General features: G+C 35.5%; 2 protein-coding genes across 3 annotated transcripts; one reads left to right on the forward strand and one right to left on the reverse strand.

The window, feature by feature from the left end:
* Positions 1-92: 92 nt before the first annotated feature.
* On the forward strand, positions 93-3138 carry LOC111906245 (trihelix transcription factor ASR3). Of its 2 annotated transcripts, none has more exons than XM_042902204.2 (3): positions 93-846; positions 941-979; positions 2716-3138. In XM_042902204.2, the coding sequence occupies exons 1-3, from the start codon at positions 111-113 to the stop codon at positions 3003-3005; spliced, it is 1065 nt and encodes a 354-aa protein (XP_042758138.1). In that variant the 5' UTR covers positions 93-110; the 3' UTR covers positions 3006-3138. The 2 variants fall into 2 exon arrangements, with proteins under 2 accessions (XP_042758138.1, XP_042758139.1); XM_042902205.2 differs by having other exon boundaries at positions 2719-3138.
* Positions 3139-5868: 2730 nt separating this feature from the next.
* On the reverse strand, positions 5869-9116 carry LOC111906433 (uncharacterized). The gene is made up of 2 exons (XM_023902202.3): positions 8897-9116; positions 5869-8191 (listed from the first exon to the last, which is right to left on the reverse strand). The coding sequence occupies exon 2, from the start codon at positions 8071-8073 to the stop codon at positions 6076-6078; it is 1998 nt and encodes a 665-aa protein (XP_023757970.1). The 5' UTR covers positions 8074-8191; positions 8897-9116; the 3' UTR covers positions 5869-6075.
* Between the last annotated feature and the right edge of the window lie 9139 nt (positions 9117-18255).

Raw genomic sequence — 18255 nt, forward strand, 5'->3', positions numbered from 1 at the left:
CAACAATCCTTAAATGGTACATGCATACACCTCCTTTATTTATGTATCCTATAAAAGAGCCTACACAAAATATATAGGCTGTAAATATTCAAGACTCTTATTGCCTTCTTATGGCAGATGAAATGTGTGATAATAGTGGTGGTGGTGGTGGTGATACTCCCAGCAAGGTGGTGGTTGATGGCCAAAAACTACCGCCCATGGTGGTGGAAGTGGCGGATGATAAGAACAAATCACCACGACACCCTCGATGGACCCGACAAGAAACACTTACCCTTATAGAAGGCAAGAAAGTTGCAGAGAATAGAGGGCGTAGGGGCCGGAGATCAAGTTCGGTTTTTGGGTCAGACCAGGTCGAACCCAAGTGGGATTCGGTTGCTTCGTACTGTAAACAGCATGGGGTGAACCGGGGCCCGGTTCAATGCCGGAAAAGATGGAGTAATATGGTGGGTGATTTCAAGAAGATAAAAGCATGGGAATCACAAGTGAAACAAGAATCGGATTCATATTGGTTGATGCGAAATGATTTGAGGAAAGAGAATAAGTTGCCGGGTTTTTTTGATCAGGAAGTGTTTGATGTATTGGATGGGAAAGCGTTTACTAAGGCGGAGTATAAGCTTGCTCTGGTGACTGTAAGTGCCGATACAAAAGATGAAAATGGGGTGGGGGTGGTGGCCGGAGATGAAGAGGAGGAGGAGGAGGAAGGGGAGGCGGAGGTGGAGGAGGATGTGGTTTTTGATAGTGGTCGACGTGCTGTGTCTGATGATGGTCTTTTTCCAGATTCCGACAAAATGGAGGAAGAAGCTGACAACCCAATACCGGGATCCCCGGATCCTATGCCTATTTCAGGTGACTTTCGTGTGATTCAAACGGGGTTTTGAAATTGATTATCTGTATGCTTGCATTTAGTAACTTCTCACTAATATCTGATTTTGACTAACAGAGAAGAGATGTCAAACATTTCACCAGGATTGCTCACAAGGTAAACCATACTATATCTTCTGTTAGTTTTCTTTGATCACATTCTTGTTGATTAATGAATTTGCAGTAATGATCTCTTCACATTAAAAAGTATATATACAGATATAATGGACTTTTAAGATACACAATTACAAGTAGGACCAAATACATGGGGAGATATAAATTATACTAATATTTGTTAGTATTTAGTATAAGATTATATTGGTCCATTTATTTTGCCATGTTACGGAAAATTCATTAATCAACAATTATTTATTCTAATCTATACTTTCTACTGAAGATGGCAGTCTGAACTAATGTATCTAAAATCATGTAAATTTAGAGTGAGTAAATAGAAAAGACTTATATTTTGAACTAATTTAACAGGTCAAATTGGGTGAAAATATATATACAACAAAACTCAACCCAATATTAATGGGTTAGGTTAAAATTTTCAACTTGTTTAATTAAATAAGTCAAATTAGGCTTTTTCTAATTTTATCTTATTTAAATTTAATGAGTTTTTTTTCTTAATTAGCTTATATTTAATAAATAAAAATAAAATTGTAATATTATATGAATAAGTGATTTGTAGTTGTAGTTGTACTTTAATCTTCCTTTGAACAATATTCATGTTTGTAACTTATATATAGGGGTGTTTGTTTGGATGGATCGGTTCGATTCGATCCGATCCAATTAAGTAAATTCAAATCGATTTTGATTTTTAAAATATTAATCTGAATAATTCAAACAAAATTCATATCCGATCAAACTATTTTAAAACCATTTTAAAACTATATATAATTATAATATTATCCAATTTTTATAGAAGAAGCAGAAACAGATTATTTAATTGTGATTTAAAATTTATAAACAACTACTAATAAGGTATATTGTAGTTTATTATTTAATAGATAATTTTTTTGAGAGAAAATACATATTAATGTTTTTTATTAGGTGAAACTTTTTGAATTTATTTGAAAAAGCAAATGATAAAATTAATAAATAATTATAGATATATTAAATATAAATAAGCAATAAAGTGTTATTCGGTTTTTTGGACTATTCGGTTTTTATTTCATAAACTAAAAGCAATCCGAAATCTAAAATAATAATTCGGTGTTGTTAAAAACTAATATAAAAATCCGAATATCTGAACTCAATTGTTCGATCCAAATTGTCCAATTTATTTTCATCTAAATAATGAAACCCTACTTATTTAGCTACACAAAATCATTTTTAAATATATTTACATTTTAAATTTTGGTAGGTCAACCCAAGTTTTTAACATGTTGGGTTTAAAACATAAATATGTCAATCTGTTTATTTAAAAATATGGGTTCGATTGGAAATTTGGCCTATTAAATTTAAAAATGTTGTGTTTGATGAAAATTTCAACCAGTTTAATTATAATCTAGTGTGACTCATTGTTATTGAGTCTCGCCGCTGGTAGAAAATAGCCCAATAGTATTCAAATGTTAGCACTTGTTAATTTGTTTTGTTAAAATGATAAGATTACACTTGTAACAATATAGTTCTTGTGACAAGAGAAATTATTTAAAATAAAAATAACAATTGTGACATTTTAACCCATCCATTTTATTGAAAACACTTATTTATGCAATAAATATGTATAATTACCAATATATGCAACAATATAGATGTTTTATCAATTTATGTTATTTCATTTGTCAACCAATTTTTTACATGTCTATACATTATTTTACAAAATTGGTTATATAAATTATTAAAATATAGCAGGTACCCTAAATGAGCAACAAACCAACTGGGCTTCATGGAAAGGACGTATGCCACAAGAGGGATGTAAGAGGAGAAGAGTATCAACAGATGAACTCCACAACAAAAACTTTAATGCTCGATTAATCGAAGTTCTTGAGAAGAATGTCAACTCATTAAATGCAAGGCTGGAAGCAGAAAACACAAATTGTCAGTTGGAAAGAGATGAAAGAAAAGACTACAATAACAATTTGGTTTCAGCTCTTAACAGGATCTCAGATGCATTAACCAAAATTGCTGATAAGTTATGACCAAGGACGATTAAGAGCGGAACATTTTTAATAGTAAACTTTCAGTTTTTGTTCAATGTTCTTAGAATTATTTCATTTATGGTCTTTTGGCCAACAATTATATCATTTTATGTAGTCATTAGGCATTATGGTTTGTTAATGTCCTCAATCCTCATATTCAATAACTTATACACAGAGCATTAGAGCCAGAGGTGGGAATTTCCATCACTTTTCTTAAAATGGGTATAATTTATGTTATATTTTATCTCCAAAGGATCAAAGGAGTAAAACTCAAAATTAGTTTAAATGAAACGGGTCAAAAAGGTCGAAAATTATACAGAGTGTATTCAGATTTTATTCAAAAAGTATAGATTATTAATTAAAAATATATTTTTGCAACCATCTATACTAATAAAAGAGTAGCCCTTTTGTCAAGTGTAATAATATTAGAACTCCTAATTAATATGATGTCATTTGTCATTCTATTAATTCTCCATTTTAAATTCATTAAACCTCCTAATTAATGTGATGTTATTTGTCAATCTATTTATTCTTTATTTTAAATTTTAAATTTTATATTATTGTTTTCATTAGTTCACAAATAAAAAGAGTTTAATATATATGATAAATTAATTACACATATTTATTTGAATCAATAATTATAATTTTACATAACTAATAAAAAAATCTCTTAATTAATAATGTATTTAAAATTTTATATAAAATAATTGATTAATAATTTTGAATTTTTTACTATGAATATTTAATCAATTTTGTAACCATGGTTTCCACGGGTTATAAACTAGTATTTAATATATTATAAAATGGCTGCGGCCTCGTGCCCAATTTGGGATCTCCTGCAGTCTTGCATGCCATTTCTATGGAGAATCAGGAAAAATTGATCCGACTGAATAGCGGCTCCATATTTGGTGTGCACCGTTTTTGTGTCAAAGAAAGAAAGTGCATCCACGGTATTTGGTGTAAACTATTCTTAAAATTAGAACCATTTTTTAATTAAAATATTATTTTGATTGCTTTTTTATAACTATTATAATTATTATATTTGATTTATAAATATTAAAATATATTTTTAATGTGATTTTTAGTATCTTTGTTGAAGTTGAAAAAAAATCACAAAAAGTAATTGAACTTTTATTGTTAGGGTTAGAGTTGATATAAAACTAGGAAAGAGTCCATGTTTCGCATGGGTCGGAAATAATTTAAAGTTTTCTAAAAATATTTGGCACAAAAGTGATAGTTTCCAAAAACATGTAACAACGAAATCCAAGAGTGTACAGTAGGGTTGACTACCCATTGACCAAGGAAGGGCCAAATGTGTTATAATCACAAAATATTGTGCGGGAAAAGTATATGCAAAAAAAGTATCGAAATAGAATAATATATGAAAAGGTAATGAAATAGAACAATGTTGGAAAAGAAAGGGACCAAATTGGCAATTAAACATACTTGTGGGTGGAGATTATAGTGATAAAAATTGAAAGGATGTAAACCGTGAAACTACAATGTTGGAAGGGTGAATATAGGCGACCGTGTTAATCCTCATCCCTCAGTGGGTAATGAAAAATATCTCTACTCATCTCCACAATCCATGACTTTTCTCTATTAGATTTCAAATAATTAAGAGTGGATGACAAAAGTCTTCGGCAAGACTGATGTGCAACATATTGTAGGTATACTGCCCCCACCTCAACATGTTGTGTAAACCAACCCTTCTCAGCATTGCATTGCCGAAAAGGGAGAAAATTGTATGTTCTCTCTCTTTTGACTTCGTAAATCAAGCTGCAATATATGTTGAGCTTAGACCAGAGAGAGTGGGCTGTGGCCCTTGCCACACTTGAGTGTCATATCAGCGGGAACACCGTCCCCTGGGAGCGGTAGAGATGCAAGTGCAGGGCAGGATTCTAAGGGAGCATTCTTTCAAACAATGTGATTGGATCTTTTTTCTTACCTCCTATGATTGGTCCTTTTTATTTATTAAAACTTAAATAAAAAAAATACCTAAGTGTGACACCACTCCTTAAGTGTGGTATGAAACCATATTTTTGTGATAAAAAATGAATTGATGCCTATGTGACAGTGAAGAAATGCAACTTTTATGACACCACTCTCTCCTGTCTTATATAGACGTAGCAAAGATGACATCACTCTTACAACTTAAAATTTATCATTTTTATATAAATAAAACTTCAAAGTTGGCAATGAGCAGTATAGTTTTATAGATTTTACCATCATTCTTTTAAAACAATATTAAAAGACACTCATAAAAATACATAAACAAAGACTCCAATCATTACTACCGTAAGACCATCTACAATACGGAGGACGGACAACGAACCACGAGTGCCATCACCAACCACGAACCATTGTTGGTGTATCGGTCACGACCACGAAGAAGAGAGACGGAGAAGAAGCAGGTTGGCCTTGAGAGAGAAGAAGGTCGTGGTCCTTTGTGCTCCCCACCACAAATCACCACGACCACGACCTACAACGATGCATCAGGACAGCGTGCCCGTCCTGGTTCGTGGCCAGCTAGATCACAAAGGGGCTCGTCATTGGTATACCGGATGGCCTACAAACACATCATCAAATCTGAATCTAAAGTCTATCCGTGCTAACCAGGAACAACTTCAACGATTATTCCAACCCAAAGGACATCATAATAATGACTTGTCAAAAATCAATTTGACTTTACTTGTTAAACATCATTTTATCATTTTTAAATTTCATAAAGTAATTAGATATTAAAAATGATTATAAAATTAAAGACTCTATAACTGCAATAACTGTGAAACAACCATATGATTGTTGTAAAAAAAACATGAGCGATTGAAAAGAAATATCAATTCGAACATGGAATTTGAGATTGAAACTAAAATGGAAGCAAATGAACCAATAACTGCTCATTTGTACACCTTCCAATCTTTTTACGTTATTTTCCTCAGTCCTCAGTATGTACAAATCCTATGACAAATATCCAAGGGTCAATTCAGCAATAATCTTACAACAATTATCTTAAATACCGAACCCTAAAATAGAATCTGAATCACCCCCTTGGCCCTTATAGTGACTTTCAGGTATTTGGTGGTGGTAAAGCCACCGGTTCTAAATGCCAAGAACTCTCCGGAATCCCATGCCCTCCAATTCCGGGCACCCTGAAAGCCGGAATCCGGTGCGAAAAACACAACATTTCTCTCTTTGAAAACCCACGAACCATTTCAAACCCATCTTCACCTTGCAATCGCTCATAAAAAGTCAAACAACCCTTGACTTCCACCAATCTAGCCACCATCATCTTCTCCCCTTCAGAAAAATCAGACAAAACCTCAACCACCCAACATTTATAATTATCATAATTCAGTCGATTAAATCCCGATTTACAATTTTTGAACACCGCCCAAACCTCCCCCTTTAACGGAAAGATCTTGTAAACCGAAGCACTCATGCTTTTGTAGCAGTTAACCGAATGCGAGAGTTGACTTAAGTCAAAATTGAGAACGGTGTCTTTCGCTCTAAACATACCACAAACAATCGGGAAATTCCGGTTTTTCCAGCTCGGATCCATGTCCGGAACGGGCTCCGGTTCGAGAACCGTTGCAGATAACCGGGTCGGTGAAATCATGCTATTGATTACAACGTATTGGCGAGGCATCAGGTCTTTCCCGGTGTACACAGACCAAACCTGGCCCGTTGTGAAGTCATTTACAGACCAATTTGGGCCCAAAACTGTGCTATCTGGGCCAGGAGTAGGGTCCACAAACTCGGGCTCTTTCTCTTTAGCCACAGTTGAATCCTCGGGTTCTTGACTCGAGTTCCTCAGAGCTAATTGATCGAGCTCAAACATGCCGTTGCGGACCCCATCGATCTCGCCACCTGTAAATCTATACGCTGGAATGTTGTGGGCCAGCATGTATAGGTCTCGTGGCCCGACATGTAGAATGACATTTTCGCCCTCGGTCCGTTCAAAAATGCTTTTGAAACCGTTCACTTTAACCAATGGACAGCACTCGACTCCTGTGTATATCGAATAATTGGATACGATTTCAAATGGTTTAAAAGAACAGTCTTGTATGACATCAGGATTGTAGGACCATTCTTCGAGGTCAAAATCTTGATATAACGCCCAAACTTCACCCTTTTTCGGGTAAATCTCGAATAACTCCTCTGTAACTCCGGAATCCCATGAGCATTTGTACGAAAATACCCCTTTCGACCCGATGATTCCATTTGTTTCTGTATCCAAGCAAAACGATCCACAAGCAACAGGCAAACCCGCATCAAACCATCTTCTTTCACCTTCGGTAACCGGAATCGGTTTCAACCATGTAACTTCAATTTCACCTCCTGATTTTTTACAAATTTGCCCATATCTACCACCAATGAAAGGCTCACGTAAACAGCAATGAACAGCCCAAATATCTCTTAATTCAAAACATTCATGTGTCCTGAAACTATCAAAACCATAATAATCCTGTTCGACCCTTTTTAAAACACCCTTTAGTGTACCTGATACCGAATTAATATCCATGTCTTGACCTTTATGCCCTTCTGAAACAACATCCGAAGAGGAAGAACCAGATTCTTGTAATATGTTATTGACATGAACTTTGTCACCATTGTTATCGGAAATCGCATTCGGGTTGAGTTCAAAAGATTCGTAATTTACCCAACTTATACCTCGTTTTATATCAAAAGTCACACGCTTCTTCTTATCAGAAAGCACAGAATATGCTTCATGTAAAAGCTTAAGGGCCAATTCGGTAGCAGGGAATTTGTATTTTATAGGTTGTAATAAGGACACGAGTTTCTGATATTGAGAAGTTATATCTGTGAGGTTTGATGAAGGCATAAGCTGAAGAACCCAGTAGTAATCGGTTTCATAACCTGGGATTATGTTTGTGGAGGCTGAAAGAATCTCACAAACAGTAAGCATTGGGGCAATGTGATCCAGAGCTGGAAAAAGTTGTTGGGCTTTCTTGAGTTTTGTTCTAGCAGCAACATAATCATTAGAAAGAATCAACTTTTCAGCATCTGATTTTTCTCGAACTGCTTCTACTTTATTGTAAGACATGATAGCCTGATTGTTATTGTCTTTTATATTATATCAGTTCATACTCAACAAAGCTTCTAGAGAAATGAAGAGCATAACTGAGTAAACCAACAACATATAGAGCTATCTTTATCTTTTCCTGCATTATAGTTTTATGTTATGAATTTCTTGTAGAAATAGAGCACGTAAAATGCAGTAGAGAAATAGAAGCATATATGATAATTGATTACATTGTAAATTCAAATATCAAAACAAAGATTTTCTAACCAATTTAGCATCAAAGATTTTCTAGATCTAGTATTTTTCTTCAAGCTAAAGATGGTCAACACTTTGATGTTAAAAACTGATCCATCGGATCAACATAATTCAATTTCTATTAGGAACAAAGGATGCATAATGCAACATATTGCCAATTGAAATCCTTAGGACAGCATTTTCGAAGTACTAGTGAGATAAGTTTCTACTCATATGATTAATTTGGATGCTTAACATGTTTAGGCAACTAATTGAAGTAATTTTCAGTAGCCAAATCAAACTCTTTCTTCTACGTCTGGTTTGAATTATCAACTTTAGGGTAAATATCCTACAAATCCTAAAAAACTCCCAATTATTCACAAAAAAAAGGAGCAGACACCGAAGATCATAAAAATGCACCCCAAAATAATTTCGTAGTCAATCTTTTACTAAAAAACCTAACTAACGCAACATTCATAGAAAACGTAAGAAATCAGCTAGCATTTAAATACCATATGAATCCAACAAGAATTCAGATAAATTGACAGCAAAGTAACTAAAATGCATGGAAATCAAAGCAGAAATTGATATCACTGTGTGTATAGTATACCTTTTCTTAGACATGAAGCTTCAATTCTTGACCAAATTCATAAATTAGAGCTGAAAATACAAAATATATGGGGTGAAATTGAGCAGCTAAACAAATTTGGTTACAGTGAAACATGCATGTAGAATGTAACGAAAGAAGGTTGGGAGAAAAAATTGGGAATATTTTGGTTTGTGTTTTAGTAATTGGGGGAGACGAGGGTGTGGAATGCGTGCTACTTGCAGTGTTTTCCACTTCCTCGAACCCATCGATGGGTCCCATATAGTACTGAGATTCAAAACCGGCCCGATATAAATTGGGCCGGACTCAATTATCTTAATTATATATTAACAAAAAATTTTAAATTAATTATATATTAATAAATTTTTTTTAATTAAAGTAATACTGAATTACAGAAATAACCCATATAATTTGACAAAATTTATAGTTTTGAACTTCAAGTTTAAATAATGATAATAGACGATGATAGTTATTCAAATTTCTATTTGTTTGAACAAAATATTAAAAATACAAAACATAAAACACAAGAACATTAAATAATATATTCGAATAAAACGTCAACAATATTAAAAAAATTAAACCATAAAAATAAAAATATATGAATAAATATTAATATGATATATATATATATATATATATATATATATATATATATATATATATATATATAATTTAGATAATTAATTTAAAAAAAATTATAAATAATCTATATTAGTTCTATTAAAACAAAAAACAAATAAAATTGTTATATATATATATATATATATATATATATATATATATATATATATATATATATATATATATATGGAGCAATGACCTAAAGGGTACTATTCATAAGCCATAGGGATGCAACCTATTAAAATTTGAATTTAGGGACCGAAACTACGAATTTAACCAAACGACATGGACTATTTCTATAATTTACTCTAAAATAAAGTAAATTTTGTATTGAAAAAACATTTAATTATTTATAATAAATGTAGGGGTGAGCATAGTTAGGAACCCGACCAAATTTACCAGAATAGGAACCGACGGTTCATATGATGTTGGAACCGGAACCGGTTACACTGGTTCCTAAGATTTCGGAATCTCTCTCGGAATCGCTTCTGATTCCGGATACCTGGTGTCTAATTTATAAAAAGATAATAATAATCACAAAATTTACATTAAAAAAGCTATTTTTATAGACTTTCGGTGTTTATATTTTAAATCAAAATAAATAATATATGTTTCTCTTGTTACAGAACATAAATGAATTATGGACATGCATAGCTTTTATTTATTGAACTGACAAATATAAATATATAATCACTCTTAAACTAACATCTAATTCCACCTATATCCATCACGGGACTTGAACCCTCGATCGCGAAAAGGGAAGACACCACATGATACCACTGAGCTACAAGCTCTTTGGACATGCATAACTCCTTGACAGTTTTGGCGATATATATATATATATATATATATATATATATATATATATATATATATATATATATATATATATATATATATAAAATCCGGTTTCCGACGGATAGCAATTTTGAAAAAATGAAACAAGAATCGGAACTATCGTTAAAAGGTTTTAAAAAATTTAGGAACCGAACCAGCAGTTACGGTTCTGAAACTGATACCCTGTTTTGTTGCACACCCCTAAATAGATGTATGATTTTACCCCAAATACGTCAATCTTGTAGTGAAAATCAAGCCATGGTTGCTTCATTTCAAACTATAAATAATTCAAACTATATGCGTTCAATTATGTGAATGAGAATTTCATCCAGGAGCCTTCCTTTTTAGCTCCATCCAGTAATAAATTAAAAATAGAATATCAAATTAGGGTATTGGATAGAGAAAATGACCTTGTGAATCCATTAGGGGACTTTTCTTAATTTCTTTTTCTCTACTTGTTGAAGGTAAGTTTGCACTTGTTCTAGCATTTAGTATCATTTTTAATCTCAATAATCTTTCCCCTAATTTTGGACATGTCTTTCACAAATTGATCTAATCTATAACAAAACAAAAGTAAGAAAATATATAGTGTAACATCCCGTTTTAAGAAGAATAATTAAAACAATAAACCCGGAACCCCAAGAAGTAATTTTATTATTTTATTATATTATTATACCCCAAAATCGAATAATAATTAGTGGGGTGTAATTTTGGGATTCATTTTGCAAATGATTTTAGAAGTCAGGGGTGTTTTGTAACATATGGACTCCATTTGAGAATAATTTGTGGAGGAGGGGTTGTTTTGTAACTATAGGACTTATTATGAAAAAGAATTATGGGAGCAAGGGTTGAAAGGGTAAATTAATGATTGTTTTGAAAGAAAATAGAGGAGGAGGGACTGAAATTGTCATTATGGAAAAATGGTTGAGTGGAGCGGGTATATAAGCTAACTGTCCCATTTCCTAAAACCCTAAACCTAATCGGATTCATCAGCTGCCAGTTCTCCTTATACCTCCCTTAACCTCTAGCCGCCACACTCCTTTTACTCTCATCAGCTAAGGCCACTAGAAGAACCACCGTCGACCTCCATTCCTCCCCCATGTTAGGATAGCTCAAGGTCGTCGTGAAGAGGTGGACTACGAGTGTCGGTAAACGTCATGCTGACCCGTCGATGTGCAAGTCACCTTCTCGTTGTTAGGGACGACTGGGACTGCAAATGGGTTCTGTTGTCGTGCCCTTGCCGCTACTGCTGCTCCGACCATCGTTTACCTCCCAAAGCGGCTGGGATTGAATGCGTTCTCAGGTTGATTGCAACATTTGGTGTTCCGTGGTTTGTGGTTTGCGAGGAAGTTGCGTGTGCGTGTGGTTTCTATCGAGAGGGATACACGAAGAACCACCATGGCGGTCGGCCATGGTGGCTGCCGCTGATCACATTGCGCTTCCGACCGGGCGCTTGCTGCTGCCATTTTCCGTCACCACCAGTCACCGTGGAGGGTGGTTGTGTGTGCGTGTTTTTCTGTGTGCTTAGGTGTGTGTACGTGGTTGTAGTGTGCTAACTTTCGTGTGTGCATTTCTATTCCAAGTTGTGTAGTTTGGTTGGCCGGAAACCGAAAACATCCACCACCACCACGATTGTGAGGTGGTGGCTGCCACCATGCACCACCGTGGGTGTATGTGTCTTATTGATTATGTGTGTGTGTGTGTTATTTGAAATTCAGCATTGTAAAGTTTAACTAGAATTGGAATAATGAAAAGAAAAACCCTAACCACCACCGTGAGGTGGTGGCTGCCGCCTCCTGCTGCCACCATCCGCCGTGTCGGGTGGCGGTGTGCTTTGCCTTGTTGTGTTGATTCAGTTAGGATGCTTGAAACCCTAATGGGCCCAATGAAGCCCTAATGGGCTTAGTGAAACCATAATGGGCCTAGTGGAATCATAATGGGCCTAATGAACCCTAATTGGTCTAAGGACGTAGTGTGACAACCCGAAATTTCCATTCTGAACAAACCATATCAAGCCAATAGATGTAGATCAGTTACAGTGAAAATTCAGACTCCGAGTGTAAGTTAGGCAGTTTTTAGGATTTACACTTAAGAAGATATTAGGAGAGTGGTTGCACTAGGGTTTAGTGCAACACTGTTATTCCATTACTCTAAGACATTAGAGTTCGTTCCAGGAATAAAAATATTTTCTGCCAAAAATATCTCAGGACTATAAATAGAATTCTGAACCAAATTGGTTCATTTGTTGAATTCCATTTAGAGAAAAGCCAAATTCCCTCTCACGGATCTTCGGGTTTTTATCCCAGATTGTGAGTATACTTCTCTAGTTGTTTTATACTACTTGTTTTAAGCTTAATAACATAGATTTCTTGCCAAATAAGTGAGATCCGGGAGTTTACCGCCCAAGAACGTTCTTGGCGGTAAACTCCATTTTAAGGTCCTTAAGGGTTCAAATGACCCTCAAAGCTTTAGAACTCGAACTAGAAGCCTTAAATTCATGCTTTATACCAACAAAACCATTAGGAATCATGGCTAGAAGGGAGTTTACGGCCAAGAAGATTCTTAGGCCGTAAACTCCATGTTTTAGGTGCCAAAATGCCTTAAAACTTTCCCTAAGGCTTAGACTTTATTTTTGGCATGTACTCTTAAGTGTTTAGAACCTAGAAAACATAAGGAAAGCACAAGTGTGAAGAGTTTACAGCCAAGAGTAATTCTTGGGCCGTAAACTCCTTTTAAGGGGTCAAAGGACACCCTAAATCCTTCCTTAGGCCAAGAGACAATTTAGGCATGTACCTAAATGAGTTATGGACTAGTTAAAACACTTATAACCCCAAGAGTGAGGGAGTTTACGGCCCAAAAGTTTCTATGGCCGTAAACTCCATAAAATGGTACCAATTGGTGCCATAAACCCTCCTAAAGCCAAGTACTAAAGTCTAGATTTGTTCCTAGAAATGTTTGGGACTTGAAAACTTCATAATCACCCTCCCAAGGGAGTTTACGGCCGTAAACTCCAAGGGATTATGGTCCCATGGCCGTAAACTCCTTAAAGGAGTTGATATGGCACCCTAAGACTCGATTTAGCCCTGAAACAATTCACCACATGAGTTGTATAATTGATAGACTTCATTTAGGGGCTTGTTGAGAGTTTACGGCCAGGAGCTTACTCCCATGGGCCATAAACTCCAAGACATATGGTCTTTAGACCATAAACTCCCATTAAAGGCATTACACTCCTTTGTTGCAACCCTTTAGCCTCCTAGCACTTGACCAAAGGTGTTTTTCTTCGTGTTTAAATGGCTATACTTGTATAATTAGTGTTTTAATCACTAATTATTTATATACATATGTCTTCATATGTATTTAGGATCATTGTGTGTGTCTAAAGACTTCACTTGACAACAAGCACTTGTCCGATCCTTCCGTACGATAACAGTCCGTTCAATTCCAGTCGCTTACTGCAGGTGAGTTCATACCCCTTAACTAATGTTTTGAACTATTTTAAATGTTTTATGGGGGGGGATACAAGTAGAATCATGCTACTTATTATTTCAATCACATGTGATTAGTAAGTAGGATTATATTACTTATTACATCAATCACATGTGATTAATATATAGCATTCAAATGATTTGGCTACTCATTAGCCGTTTTACCAAACAGTTTCCTTCAAATGATTTTTATAAACATTTTATATGTTTTAAACTCCTTATTACACTGTGCATCTTACTTTGTACATTTCCTTTCAAACTTATTTACAAGCTGTGTTTCAAACAAATGTTTCCTTATACTTAAAATGCTTTATCAAACTTATGCCTTCAAATTGTTTTATAGATTGACATCAAGTCGATCTTTTCTTGAAATAATATTTATGTTTCAAATGTTTTACAAAACTTATTTATGCTTTTATACTATAAATTGCATGCCTCTATATGTATAGTTATATAAGAAATGTTTAAAAGACTTAGGAAGGCTATCCACCCTATTTCCTTTTCGCGCCTTGAGATGTGGTCTGGTGGGATATCGGGTATTCGTCCGAAAGTCGTTTAAATATTAGTTATATATCATGTGTACATATATAGTCATAAAAGGTCCTTCCAGTTCAACATATGCCCTTGGGTAGCAAGGGTATACATCCATGTTCATACGTACCAGATAGATTACTAGTAAACTACCATAGGGGTAGTTTAGGAAGATACTAGAACAATTACTAGAACGCGATATCATACAATGAGTCAGTTCATTCATGAGTCAATACTTTCTAGAACATTACAGTACATTACATATACAACTATACTAGGAAGAGAACATATACAACTATACTAGGAAGATTACATATACAACTATACTAGAACGATTACATTACTATACTTGCTAGGTAGAGAGCACGTACATTACATCTAGAACAGTTCATTACATTACAGCTAGAACAGTTCATTACAGTACATATACAAGAATACGTTAATTATTGTGATTTAAATCGGAGCATGACTCAAATGTCATGGCTCGAGTTGTAGCCAGAATTCTCTTGGAGGGAGAGCGTGAGTTTGCGTATAGATCTATACTGGATTGACAATCCTACACCTTGCTGCTAGCTACAGCCGGACTTGCAGGTCTGCGGGTGCCAAACGTCATTCCGTTATTACGACCATTCATTATGTCGTTGTTACTAGTCGATAGTATGGTGCAATTTATCACATAATGCCTTAATATAAATCCGGTTTAAGGTAATTAGTACGACAGTAGTTCTTATAGCACTACACCATAGTACTATTTCATTTTCCCATTACATTCACTTCGTGAACATTCACACGACGCACAATAATGTAGAAACTATATTTTTGGATAATGATAGTTATACTTGGGAAAATACATACTCTTACAAGAGACACACATTCAGAACAATTAGGTCTTGGTAGAAGACTACATTCAGAACAGTTAGGTCTTGGTAGAAGACACCTTCATATACTAGTAGGAATCATAGGGATTTCTAGGGTTTTTCAAACACTTGCAATTCATATACACTTTCAATACTTACAATACATATACTTACAATTACTTACATACAAATTAAGACACTAAATACTTATGATCTCACCAGCTTCAAAGCTGATACTCGCTTTCAAAATTACTTGTATCCTCAGGTCATCATAGACAGGTACCGATGCAAGGAGAAAGGAAGATGGAGCTTGTTCAAGACTTATCTTTCATTTTGATTTATGCTTTAGTGTTTATCAAAGTTTGACAGAACACATTTGTATAATAATTATATTATTAATGCAATGGATGATGTTGTTTCTTGTTTACTACTTTACATTGTTGTTGATATTATACATGACGTCCTTCGCCCCAGAACGTTTCCGCCGTTCCTGGTTTTGGGGTGTGATAGATTGGTATCAGAGCATTGTTTATAGTGAATTAAGTATATCAACCCATAAAAGATATACTAACTATAAATACATAAGGGATTAAAAATACTCTGACCAAGAGTTTATACTTTAAATAGTAAAATATTTAAGTAAGTATACGTGCTGCATTCATACTAAAATCAGTGTCACTAGGACAGTACAAAAGAATTACGATTGTTGGGCAACACAAGTGGGCTTAGAGACATATGGTCAAAACTGGGAATATATAGCCTGATCACCTATATTATCCGAGAATTGACTAGCATGTGCCTAAGTTTAAGTGTGTGGTTGCAATAATGCTAAAATATTACCAACCCTACCACAATGAGAACAATAGAACATAACATTAAAATTAAAATACTATAGGAGTATTTGGTGTTACTATAAGTACTTTACACTTGAGAATTAAAACAGGATCTTCATTACTAAGTTGATAGTTGCTAAGTGGATACACTAAGGCTATATGTAATTAGGATGTTATAGACTTAGAATCTGTGATAATTTTGCCTTACCCTTATTCTGTGTGAATTTGGAATTAAGGTCACTTATTCAAAGGTCTATCCTGTTTAGATTACACATAGCTGGTATGCACTTCACAAATAGCGATGTAACTAATGGAGGTTTGCTAGATAATTATCTAGATAGTTCGTCTAATAATTATTCTCTTACCCTAAATTCTCGCATAGAAAACATAGCTGGACTCCATCCCCTCGGCAACCAGTATCTTCCGAATGAAGTCATAGCTGGTTGGTTTGGAGAATAACCATAGAATGATCATACTTTTCCCCTTGAATGATCACCATGATGAAGACCTTTCGTATGATGCTAACTCCGAACCAGAGGTTGAAAACCTACCCCGAGCAGCTCCCTTTCCAATTCCTAACCCTCGTCCGGCCTTTTCGTGGCCCGACCCTGAGTGAGTGGAATGCTGGGAAACATGGAGCCAAGGACAAGATCAACCCATGCCATTCAATGGCGACCGAAGCTTTTACAACTTGAGAAATGGGGGCTCAACAGATAGAGTCTTGCCAATCTTGGTCCGCAGAGTGGCCCGAAATGAGATTCAAGGCAGGACAACCCTACATCAGATTACAGAAGTAGTCGCCTATGCTAGAATGCATACCCTCCACACCATTCATCAAGAAGATGCACACGAGAGATCAGAGAGAAACCATGAAACCCTGCTGCAAGCACTGGCCGAATCACGAGCCGAAGTCATGGAACTTCGAGTACGCCTTAGGGTGTACAGAAGACACCTACTTGACATGGAACGTCAATTGGTTGAACTAAGAGTTCACCAGAGGGATGACCATCGCCAGTGGTAGATGCTTTACTTTATTTTCCTTATAAAAAGGGAATCGTGTTTTCTGTCTATGCCCGATGTGGCATTTTCTATGAAATTATCTTGTTCCATAAGTACTTTAGCTAGGTCTTTATGTTGTCAGCAACTATCTTCTGTGGATATGATGTAAGACCTTTACAAGGTCATTTTCCAGAATCGTTACATCGTGAATATCAAAGATATTGACAGCCGGCTAACTTCTGTGTCATTCTTCATTCAAGTACTTTTATCATTCTTTCATTAGAGTCTATCTGAATCATGCTTTAGTCAAGTCATTGGACTATAGCAAGTTAGATCCGGAGACATTTACAAGTCTCTTTCAGTGGTTGGATCTTGTTATTCACCAACTTACGATACCTCAGCTTGCACAAAAAAAACATCTTGAGACCATTCTACGAACTCACTTCTACTCATTTCTAGGACTGCATCATAGGGATGTAGGTCAAACCTTCGCGAACATACTTTCAATATGTACTAGGACTGCATCATAGGGATGTAGGACAAACTTTCGAGAACGTACTTTTACTCTTTTCATGAACAATCTAAGTACATCAGGGTCAACCAGAATCGCTCACAAAATCTTTATTCTTTCGTGTTAACAGAATCATGTCGTCATCTGGAAGCAATCAGTCGAACCGCGAAACCTCCACTTTTCCTATGGACGCCGCTACCTTTCAAACGGCAGTTACAGCTGCCGTAGTGGCTGCCGTAACTGCGGTCCTTGCGCACCATAGCGCTATCAGCACAGTCAATGCTGCTGATGGGAATGAAGTTTCCAATCGTGGTATCCATCCAGGAGGTTGCCAAACAGTAACAGTCACAGGCTCGCAAAGCCGAAAAGCAGAGAACAAGAAACGAAAGCGTAAAGCCCAGAAAGAACGCGAGAGATCCCAAAAGCTGGCTATACAACAGCAGCAAGTGGAAACCCTTGCCGTTCCCGTACCGCGCAGGCCATACGAGGGAAAACTCCCGAAGTGTGATAGGTGTAGTTTCACATCATCATGGGGCTTGCCATGGGATGCAGTGTTGCAATTGCCTAAACATAGGGCATCATGCTCGTGAGTGTGAAGCACCGAAACGACCCATCACTCAAGTCCCTTTCATCAGGACTAACCCTGCGCACAAGATTAGTTATAACGCCGAGCGATTTAAGAAGC

The sequence above is a fragment of the Lactuca sativa genome, chromosome 5, assembly GCF_002870075.4.
Source record: "Lactuca sativa cultivar Salinas chromosome 5, Lsat_Salinas_v11, whole genome shotgun sequence".
NCBI classification, from domain to species: Eukaryota; Viridiplantae; Streptophyta; class Magnoliopsida; order Asterales; family Asteraceae; genus Lactuca; species Lactuca sativa.